Genomic DNA, 10,823 nt, shown 5'->3' with positions numbered 1-10,823 from the left:
CACACACACACACACACACACACACACACACACACACACAAAATGAACCACGGTGTGAGAGGAGTGTGTGTACATCTGTGTTACTTCTATCTGCAGTGTTTACATTTATCCTGTGTGAGTTTTCTTACCCGCAGGGACCAGATGTTCATGAGGCCTCCCACTCCTCCAGATGCCAGAGCCAGGCCGTCGGGGCTGAAGGCCAGCGTTCTCACCGGGGTGATGTGGCCCTTCAGCTGGAAAACACACGTCGCTCCTCTGCCCGACCACCGGGAAGACTGCAACACAAGGACGGCAGGTAAGTGGAAGAAGACCATGTACGTGTGGAGAGAATAAATAGTCATCAATTGGGATGAATCTGCAGGCTTGGTCAGAATTCGAGACAAAATCACCTTCAACATTCACCGAATGTCCAGGAATTTAAAAATAAACAGCAACATCTTGTAAGTACCATGAATTTAGGTTTTACTTCATTCTCCCACCATCCCTCAGAGTCAGAGGAAGAGGAATCTGGGAAGTTAGAGATGTTTTGAGGAACAGTCCAGACTGAGACGTGGCCGTTCTGGCAGCATCTGTAAAAAAAGAAATAAAAGAGAATGAGTTTGAGGAACTCATCTAAAGGATGACTGCAACATGAACGCCTCATGAACGCAATAAAAACCAGTGAGTGTGATCAGGTGCGAGTACTTGAGGACCTACATGGCTAACATGCTGAGAGTCTTCGGGCCGCGTCCCAGCAGGCCGCACCAGGCCACGCCGTTCACCGGGGACGGGTGTCGAAGACTCTGCAGGCAGTGCCAGCCGGAGCCCGAGTGACAGTCCGGACTGGCCCACAGCTTCACCGTCTCCTCTTTGGCACAGGTCAGCAAGATCTGACCGTTAGGACTCCACTTCATACTGGTGATGGACTCCTGTGAAACACAAGATTCAGAGGTTCAGCCCCGAGGAGCAGGGACGAAAACGTGACGATAACCAAATCAAATCTCATTTATCGTGATGACGAGATCTATTGAAACTTTCGTCAACGAGTAAAATAGGAGACGGGAATGTGAGCGAGGGACGATTTGGGAAGAGATCCAATCCGAACTAATCTAGGAAGCTCTGTGCAGGAGGATCCCCGTGTGTGGTTGTGACATCACTATTCATATCTAAACAACCAATGTGTTTATGATGAAATAGTTTCCTCGATCACAGAGTTGTTTACAAGAGCACAACGTTCTTCATAGGTAGCTCCCAAAGTTCAGACACGTTTATCTTATATATTAACTGCTATATTCTTGTTTCTGTATAAGTATCTGATTTTAAGACAATTAAGGAAATGTTTCATATCACAACAGTTAAATATGTGTGAGTATTGTACATTTAAACCTTAATACATTCTATAATAGCAGGATAATCGATGTTTGTACACAAAGAGTTTACACATGTAACACACTTTAACTGAACCCGTTAGATGTGATCTTATGAACTAAAGATAAGATAAAACTTTATTAATACCAAAGGAAATTCTTTCATTAAAGATTACAACAGAAGAATAGCAAAGAACAAAAGAATAAAATGATAAACATATATGAACAATAGAATGACAATTATTAAGTATAAAATAAATAATAATCACAATACGAGTAAATAAATAAAGAAAATTCAACTAAAATAGAAAAAGTAAAATACAACAAAGAGTAAAAATACAGATAACAAATAAAGTGGACTAAACTATAATAAAATATGTTTAAAAACAAATCAAACTTTGCTGAGTAGAATCCTAGAAAGAGTAGAACTGAGTAGAAACCTTGTGAGCGTCGATGACCACGATGGCTCCTTTTTCTAAAGGTTCTTTGGATCCAATCAGCAGCTTTCCATCTGCGTAGCCCACCGCAAACGGCTTGTCCTCACTGTACCAGGCGATGTGCATCACGGCCACTGAGAGGGGAAGGAAACATTACTATCAAACATCTGTAAAGAGTTTCCTCCAAATAACATTTACCACCGAGAACACGGCGCCGCTGGCTCCTACCGTCTTTCCGGTAGCAGTGCTCCAGCTCGGTGCGGTGCATGCTGGAGGTGTCCAGCACCTCGATGAGGCCCAGAGATCCGTCCATCCGTCCCACCAGCAGCATGTCTTTGGGTTCCCCGCACCACAGGGACTCGGCCTCCTCTTTAGGCCAAGCCAACGCCGACACCCAGTGAGGCTGCACATCCAACAGGCCCTTACCGCCTTAAAGGAGAGGAGGGGAGGTCACAGGTCAGCGAGGAGCTTTGTACCGGTCAGAGAAATAAAATCTACCGCTCAGAAGGTTTGTAATCTGCTGCCACAAAGATGGACTGCTGGGAGGACTCCTCTATACGACGCTTTATTAATAATAGATGTTATTTAGTTAGTTCAACCAGACTGACAGACGATGGGCTCTGATCACTGCACCTTCCTCTAAAGGAACACTTTGTTTATATGTTGTACATTTTGTGATGTCGTACATTTTGTCGGTGATTGTTTGAGATGTTTTATTTCGTCTTGTATTGACTTCCTGTTGCTGCCTTTTTGGAAAGGTCGTCATTGTAAATGAGAGCTGGTTCTTAAATTGACTTATCTGTTGAAATAAATAATAAATAATAACTAAAATAACAACAGATCTCTCTGAACAACAGAGGAGTAGAAGAAACATTTCAAACATTTCCTTCTGATGATTGAAAAGTTGAAAGTAAACTTTTGATCAGACTGTAGACTGGAGGAGCCGAGGCATCAACTATTTATTATCATTATTATTCTATTATATCCACGGCTGCTCTTATTATTAGTAGTCCTCATTCTTCTAGCTTTACTTTTTATGTACAAAAGTATTGGTATCAAAATATACTTGACGTACCAAAAGTACACTCAATATGCAGACTGACGCATTTCAAATACATTGACTTTAGGCTCTACGTCATTGGATTATAATTATTGATGCATTTAAGTGCTCATCACTTTAATGTCGGGGCTCATTTTTCCTACTTTATATACTTCATAATAGGACATTTACTACTTAATAATACATCATAGTTCATTAGTTTATTTATATTTTGTGTTAAGAATGTGAATCTGCAAAATAGCCAAACTAGTGACTAATACTGTCTAATAAATGTAATGAAATGAAAAGTATAATGTTTCCCTCTGAGATGTAGTGGAGTAGAAGTATAAAGTTACATAAAATGGAAGTACTTAAGTAAAGTACAGTACCTAAAAACCTGAATGTACTTCGTTACATTCCCCCTCTGCTAGAACAAGAGCACAAAGTTCTTCACAGATCTGGCTTCTTAATTCTGCACCAGATTGATGCATTTAACTTTAAAATGTACTGAATGTTATTCCTAAAGATCCGCCCACCATCCTGTGGGGAACACGGACATTATACTGTTTTTATTTCTGTTACAATAAGAGGAAAAACATCAAACTTCTCAACGGTTGAGTACGTTTACACTAAACTTTAGAAGCGGTTCTGAAATATACCGAGGTGTTTAATGGACTTTGGTGCGAACTGATTGCTCAACAATGAACCACAGAAAGATGGCAATGGCAGACAGAGTCACGTTTCAAAGGCAGAAGAGAGAAAATGTGCTCATGAAAGCTGATCAGAATCGTGGGCGTTGGTCCTGGAGGCGACTGAAAGCGGCCGAGGACAGATGGTCGGTGCTGCGGGGCGTGTGGGGGGAGCCAGTGAATAATGATTGGACCACATCCAGAGCATCTATTTTTAACGGGAGCGATAAAATCTCAATGCCGTCTCATTCATATTCTGCCGACACAAGCTGAGCCACGGAACACATTTCATAATGAAACAACGCTAATGGAGCATATCATTAACATGGCCTCTAATAAAAGAAGAACCCAGTGGAGCCAGTGAAAAACATAACTGCTTACCGTTAACCTGCCAGATGTTGACCATTTTCTCCATGGCCGACGCCAGGTATTTTCCAGTGACGCTCCAAGCCAGAGGAGACATGCAAGGGTCGCTGGGAGACCCCAAACCGGACATGCCGTCCTCTGAAGAGCCGTCACTGATGAGAGGAGACACAGAATCAACACACATGAGACCCAACACTTTAAGCTGCAACACATTCTCATATTTGGCACAAAATAAAAACATCTGACGTATTATAACCTCATAAAGTTATTATGGGGAAATGTGAGCACATATTATCACCTCATGAAAAGTTGTTATGGGGAACGTTTTGGCAAACTGTCGCCTATTTACACACATCAACAGAACATTAGCATTCATTTGAATTAGGGAGGAGAGGAGGGAGGAGAGGAGAGAAGAGGAGAGAGAAGAGGAGAGGAGAGAGAAGAGGAGAGAGGAGAGAGAAGAGGAGAGAGAAGAGGAGAGAGAAGAGGAGAGAGAAGAGGAGAGAGGAGAGGAGAGAGGAGAGGAGAGGAGAGAAGAGGAGAGAGAAGAGGAGAGGAGAGAAGAGGAGAGAGAAGAGGAGAGGAGAGAAGAGGAGAGGAGAGAGGAGAGAGAAGAGGAGAGAGAAGAGGAGAGAGGAGAGGAGAGGAGAGAGGAGAGGAGAGAGAAGAGGAGAGAGAAGAGGAGAGAGAAGAGGAGAGGAGAGAGAAGAGGAGAGAGGAGAGGAGAGGAGAGAAGAGGAGAGAGAAGAGGAGAGGAGAGAGGAGAGAGAAGAGGAGAGAGAAGAGGAGAGAGAAGAGGAGAGGAGAGAGGAGAGAGAAGAGGAGAGAGGAGAGGAGAGAGAGGAGAAGAGGCTGTAGAAATATTAATAGTTCAATACATATAGCACAGAGAGCCTCCATTTATTCCCAACATTAGTAACACTTGTGGACACATGTTGGATATATAGATTCCATTGTTCACCAATTTTTGTAAAATAAAATATCAAAGAAATTCAACTTGTGTTTTGTTTCTTCTCTATGATTGATGTCATCATAACTGTTATTCTGCACTGAAGACACGTTCTCGTTTTCTCTACTTCTAGTCATGATGGTTCTGTTTCTATAGAGCAGCAGGACTTTATACTGAGGTGAGACCACAGAGAGGAACTGTTTGGGGTTTAGAGGGTTCAACAAAAATAACTTAAAAAAAGAAACGAGATCAAAGTAATGTTTAGATCAGTTCTGTGGCACCAGAGCTGTACTACAGCTCTTCCCTCCAAATGCAGCACTGGTTTCATTCACACACCGAGGTTTGTGCAGGTGGAACATTTGGATTAGAGAAAGCCTTACTCCTTGTTGAAGATGCAGGTCTGCTGGAGGGTGTACTGGTTCTTGGTCACGTTCCACATCCTCACCGTCCCGTCATTGCCACTCGTAGCCAACAGGCCTTTCTTACTGCACCAACCGCACGTGATGACCTGAGTGAAACAGACGTTTTCTTAACACCTAACAGTTTCTATTAATATATATTCTGAGCTCAAACCCAGCTGTGGGAACACTCCTGATCCCGTGTTGACTCACCCTGCTCTGGTGAGCCTCTAGCTTGATGAAGGAGCACTTCCGCAGGTCTCCCGCCATGTCGGCGAAGGTCTGCGGCCGGCTGTGGTTGTTGTCGCGGTCGTGGGCGGCCAGCGTGCGGACCAGCTGCTGGGCGGCCCACTGGCGGTGCTGCGAGGACAGCCGGGAGGAAAGGCAACAGGCCGCCAGAGCGTTGGCCAGCTCCAGAGGCCCTACAGCGGAGGGATTATGGGAAGGGTGGGCATACAAATGCGCAATTAGACCTGCTCGACACGGAACAGAAGGTGACCCGGTGAGTGAGAGGAGGAACAAAAAGGACAAGCACAAAAGGCACAGAAAAAAAGTGACCCAAGTGAACATAAAGAAACAAGAATGAGTCATGAGTCATGAGTCATGGAAGCTGAACAGACAGCACTGATGATACAATTATGAGAACATTTCTGTGACATTATATTTTGTTGAAAAACACATGATAGGACAGAATCACTGGAATACATATTTTCATCTTACCTGTAGTTGTTTATCAATCTAGACTGATTTGTTTTGATTGCAAAAAATACATTTCAAAAACTAAACAGCAATGTCTCTTTTCCAGAAATCAGTTTCATGCAGGAACTATTTTTTTTCTGCCGAACCACAGGCTTTAATTATACCTCCTCTCAGAAGGGAGCGTGCATCTTCTCGTGGACAACATGTCAATATTAATGCAATGTTAGCTCCGTGGTGTTAGGTGAGCTAGCAGTGTCGAGTGGAGATGCTTCCTTCTGAGCGGTGATACGGCTGGCAGGTGTAGTTTAGCAGAAAGAAAATAGTTCCTACATGAAACGTCTCACAACAAGGTCGGTGGATTATCTCGAGTAAACGCGTCAGGATTTATGGACAGAGACATAGCTGTTGGAATAAAAAAAAATATGTTTTTGATTTTGGAGTGAACTGTCCCTTTAAGGTTAAATTACAATAACGTAAGAAAAAAGTACGTAATTTGGCTTAAATACCGGAGGCATTGCCATGTTCAGGATGCTTGATTACTCTAATATGAACATAAAAATGAAACATTATTGATGAAGAGCCCAATGAGACAAACTCTGAGTCTACACACCTCTTTTCTCCATATCAGCCTTGTCATACGCAGGTCTGAGTCGGGCCCCTTTGTCTGCCAGCAGGGCCACCAGAGCCTGAGTCACCACGAAGTTTGGGGAGGTGACGAGCTTGTTCTCCTCGGCAACGCCGCGCAGGAAGCTGGGCAGGAACTTCCTCTGGATTGGGTCGTCCACCATCGTCAGATTCATGCCGGTCGCTGCAGAGATCAGGTTCTGGAGAGGAAAGAGTATTCCTTTATAAATATATTAGTGCTGGGCAACGATTACAATTTTTAATCGCATTGTTATGCGCAAAATTCAATAATGCATTCAAAAGTAGTGTATTGCGCCCTTTTATTTTAAAAGTACTGCTATATGAACAAAAGTGCAATAACATTTGTTTTGCAAACACTTTGAACAAATCAGGTTCTTGTTAACAGCAGTATTCCCTTTACACAGCAGCAGTTATAACACAGTTATAATGATTCTGATAATAGATATTCAGCTGGTGTTCACAACTTTATCTTCATGTGTGTAAGAGATGCAATTTGAAATATACACCTTGAAAACTGCAAACCTATCTACGTCATGTTTTTATGTTTGATGAATTCTCAGTAGCGATAACTAAATGATATGCTTATTATAACAACTTAAAAAAAATAATTTAAAGGAATCATTTCTTTTTTTAGTATTTTGGTCAGACACATATGCAACGCTGATTACCGTAATATGTGTGGTATTTGTTATAAATGTACGTTGGTACATAGAGGGTGATAAGAAGCTGTACATGGAGGGGCTTAGGACCCAGGGGAATGTAGGTGAAGCATGGAACCATCAATAACAAGCAAAAACAAAGGATGTCCATGACAAAGTAAATACAACATCCCCAGTTCAAGTTACTTCTCTATTGTCCTAAATCTATATAAAGGGCAAAAAAAAATCCCCAAAACACAAAAAACAAAGACTTTTAGTCAATAATCAATTAGCTGCTTGTCTGAGACACCAAAAAGACATTTGATGTTTGCCTCTGATGTGTTGAATCAGTCAATCATCAATCATCAATCATGGAGTACCTGAGTGCAGAGCTGCACCAGCAGCTTGGCTGCGTTGGGACTGTTGGAGGCCAAGCAGCCCACCGCGGTGCTGAGGTAAGCCAGACAGGAGATGGGTTTGCTGGCCTTGGCGGCCCCACGGGGCCTTTCGGCGTGACCGGAGCCCGACGTGGGGCTGGTGGACAGACCGGCTCGGCCGGCTGCCGCCAGACACATCAGCCTGACCAGAGTCCTGATGTCGGTTAGACCCAGAGACTCCAGACCGGCTGCGAGGCTGCAGCTCGAGCCGCTGTGTGGGAGGGAAGAGAGAGAAGTCACGTATTACACAACAGACAGAAAGCTGCTTCCATCCAACCGCCAAGGACATTTTTAGGGTTGTAGTGAGGCGGCAACCTCTGGTTCTGAAAAGTGAAGCCAATGCCGAAGTGTCTTTGGGGCCGATCACAGCGAAACAAGTCGCAACAAGCGATGCTTCAAAAACGCCTCTTGGCGAAGCGAGCCGGGCAAAACAGCTGATGAGCCGGTGGAGCGATGAAACGGAAATAATGGAGAACAAATAGATGTAATGCAGATGTCGAGCTCTCTGTTGCTCTGCTGTTGGATGAGGAGGAGGGAATTATATAGTTAAATCGCTAACATCAATGTCCGTTCCTACCACATCTACCAGCATCAAATCAGGAAGTCAGGAGTAAAGTAGTAAAGCCCGCCTTTTGCTTGATTTGACTGGCTGCCTCAGTCAAGCGTGACATTGACAAGCGGTGCGACTCCGCACTGAAAAGTTGAGAATATTTTAACTAATGCGTGTCCATAAAGAATGAAAGAAGACAAAGAAGATGAAGATGTAAACACAGAGCCCAGCCAGAGGGAGTGGTTAGTGAAGAGTACCTGACGGACAGCAGGGACAGGGCTCTCATCACCATGGTCCGGGCCAGCAGCACCTGGGCCGCAGCCGTCACCCTCCTCAGCGCCATCACCCGGTCGTGGGGGTTCTGGAGGGCGGCCGCCTGCTCGCCGAGGGTCACTCTGCCCGATGAACTCTTATCCACCGAGGTCTGACAGCCTGAACAACAACAACACACAGTCAGTTTACTGCTTCACTTCAGGCCGATACCATCACACGTGTTGCTGTGATGGGCTCTCGTCCTCACCTATCTGCAGCAGGGTCTCCTCCATGCTGTTGCTGGCCGTCACCATCGCAACGGAGGCCCCCAGCGGGTCGCTGTCGGGGAACTGGACGGCCTCGGGGACGATCCTGCGCTCGCTGAGGCCCAACGGTCCGGACAACAGCTCAAACTCTTCCTCCCCCGTCAGCTTCTCGTCTTCGTCGACATCCAGCATGTCCCAGTCCTCTGCAGCGGGACGGACAGACGCAGAGCATTTGAAGACAAACACAGAATTAACATCAAGTTACACTTGAAATGATGAAGGCACTTGCGAATGACGAAATGTAAACCATACTTTGATGTTTCAACTTATACTTTAACCAAAACACCGGCAATGAGGTAGATAATAACGACAATAAATATTAAACAAAATTTAAATCCTACCCTCTAAACTATAAAAGAAATATCTAGTTTGAATTGAAAACAAACACTATTACTGAGCTTGTTTACAAGAGAACCCAAACATCTGTTTATCACAACACGCCGTACCTTCATAGACACTGTCCTGCTTTCCCAGCAGGTCCGGAGCCTGTCCTTTATACCTGAATACACATCAGAGAATAAAATGACATGAGCTCCATTTTACTTCCTTTCATTGACAAAGTAGAACAAAATAAAACAGAAATAAAACATATTGCCTGATGACTCGAATATAAAACAGTCAATAAACTGAGGGATTTTAAATTGGTAAAGAATAACGCTGTTATTTAAGTCATTGATGGAGTCCAGTCTGCATTCCTTTTAATAAGCATCTTTAAAAGTCTCCTTACTGTATCAGCACAAACTCAGCTATGAGTCCGACGTCTCATTTTAACTCATTATAAAGCTGGCAGGAACCAGGGGCTGATCTCTGGCATTAAAATGGATAAATGCCAGCAAAAGAAAACGAAAACTTGGAAAGAAAAAGAAAACTTGGGTGCATGTCGCCGTCTATGTGATTTGACGTTGCTGACACTAAAATAAAGAATCACTTGGTCATCGGTCTGGGTTGCCAGCTTGGAGGTGGTTGCTGTTGATTCACACAGTGACACAACAGTACCTCTCCACGATGGGGACCTTGGCCTTGCTCTTGATGGCCAGGTACTTCTCTCTGCAGCCTCCACACAGCAGGTAGTACGGGTTACCGCTGCCGCACTCTCCTCCGAACCAGCCGTCCACGTAGGAGCCGTTGCTTCGGTAACCCTGGCGGTTGGCGCTGCGTCCGCAGCCCGGGTGGCTCTTCTTCATGTGCTGGTTGAAGTTGGCCACGTTGGCCTCGCACAACTCGCACACCACCACCTCGTCCCGGTCGTCGGCCTCGCATACGTGCTGCGAAGGGTTGAGGTACAATCACATGAAGACAAACACGACACACACACACACACACGACACACACACACACACACACACACACACACACTCATGAGACAAAGTAGTTCAGAAGAGCAGTGAAGCATCCGTGCAAACGAAACATGAACCAATGAGAGCTTTGCATCGTTGAGTTCCAAGCGACAGCCAATTCATTAATTTAGTTATAGAAAAGGTGTTCAGTCTTTCATCCCATGCCAGAGTTAGATCAGTGAGGGGCTTTCAGGGGAGTGTGTTTGAACCAGAGAGCTTCTTATAAAGCCGGCGTGTCAGCGTGCAGATAAAGAACGAGTTAACCCTCTGAACCCGAAAACCAAACAATCCCCAAAACTACACCGTTTATCAAAACCAGAAGCTGTAAAAACGGTCATAGTTATTGATATCTTTATCTTTCAGGCGGTCCTTGAACACACCATGTGTGATGAATGCTTCCGTCAGCTAAAGCAGCCAAAACGAAGATTAAACATTTGATATTTCATTAAAAAACATTTTATTCTACATGTTGTCATTTAAAATCTCCCCAAACAAAGAGTTTACTTTAACCAGATTGTGTAAAAACATTACATTGTGAGCTCCTCAGTGAAACTATGAAGTCATGATTGATTCATCTGAGACCAACAGTCATGTGACAACAAGGAGGAGAAACTTTGACTGAACAGGAGAGGAGAGGAGAGGAGAGGAGAAGAGAGGAGAGAGGAGAGGAGAGGAGAGGAGAGGAGAGGAGAGAGGAGAGGAGAAGAGAGGAGAG

General features: G+C 44.3%; 1 protein-coding gene across 7 annotated transcripts in view; it reads right to left on the bottom strand.

Moving 5' to 3' along the window:
• The window catches only part of herc1 (HECT and RLD domain containing E3 ubiquitin protein ligase family member 1), a 39,178-nt gene that overhangs the window by 3,409 nt on the left and 24,946 nt on the right, over positions 1-10,823 (bottom strand). For 5 of the 7 annotated variants that reach the window (XM_031848260.1, XM_031848261.1, XM_031848264.1 and 2 more), the window contains 14 exons: positions 9,768-10,036; positions 9,218-9,270; positions 8,714-8,914; positions 8,451-8,625; positions 7,587-7,854; positions 6,534-6,747; positions 5,438-5,697; positions 5,207-5,334; positions 3,893-4,029; positions 2,012-2,212; positions 1,787-1,917; positions 697-908; positions 449-569; positions 129-275 (listed from right to left, as the gene is read on the bottom strand). In XM_031848260.1, coding sequence (XP_031704120.1) covers positions 129-275; positions 449-569; positions 697-908; positions 1,787-1,917; positions 2,012-2,212; positions 3,893-4,029; positions 5,207-5,334; positions 5,438-5,697; positions 6,534-6,747; positions 7,587-7,854; positions 8,451-8,625; positions 8,714-8,914; positions 9,218-9,270; positions 9,768-10,036 — 2,517 coding nt within the window. The remainder of the gene's footprint in view (positions 1-128; positions 276-448; positions 570-696; positions 909-1,786; positions 1,918-2,011; positions 2,213-3,892; positions 4,030-5,206; positions 5,335-5,437; positions 5,698-6,533; positions 6,748-7,586; positions 7,855-8,450; positions 8,626-8,713; positions 8,915-9,217; positions 9,271-9,767; positions 10,037-10,823) is intronic. The other 2 variants (XM_031848265.1, XM_031848267.1) reach the window with 1 other exon arrangement.

This window comes from Anarrhichthys ocellatus, unplaced genomic scaffold (genome assembly GCF_004355925.1).
Source record: "Anarrhichthys ocellatus isolate YVR2014 unplaced genomic scaffold, GSC_Weel_1.0 scaffold8, whole genome shotgun sequence".
In the NCBI taxonomy this organism is placed as follows: domain Eukaryota; kingdom Metazoa; phylum Chordata; class Actinopteri; order Perciformes; family Anarhichadidae; genus Anarrhichthys; species Anarrhichthys ocellatus.
The sequence above is the reverse complement of the archived record's forward strand: the minus strand, read 5'-3'. Positions and strand labels throughout refer to the sequence as shown.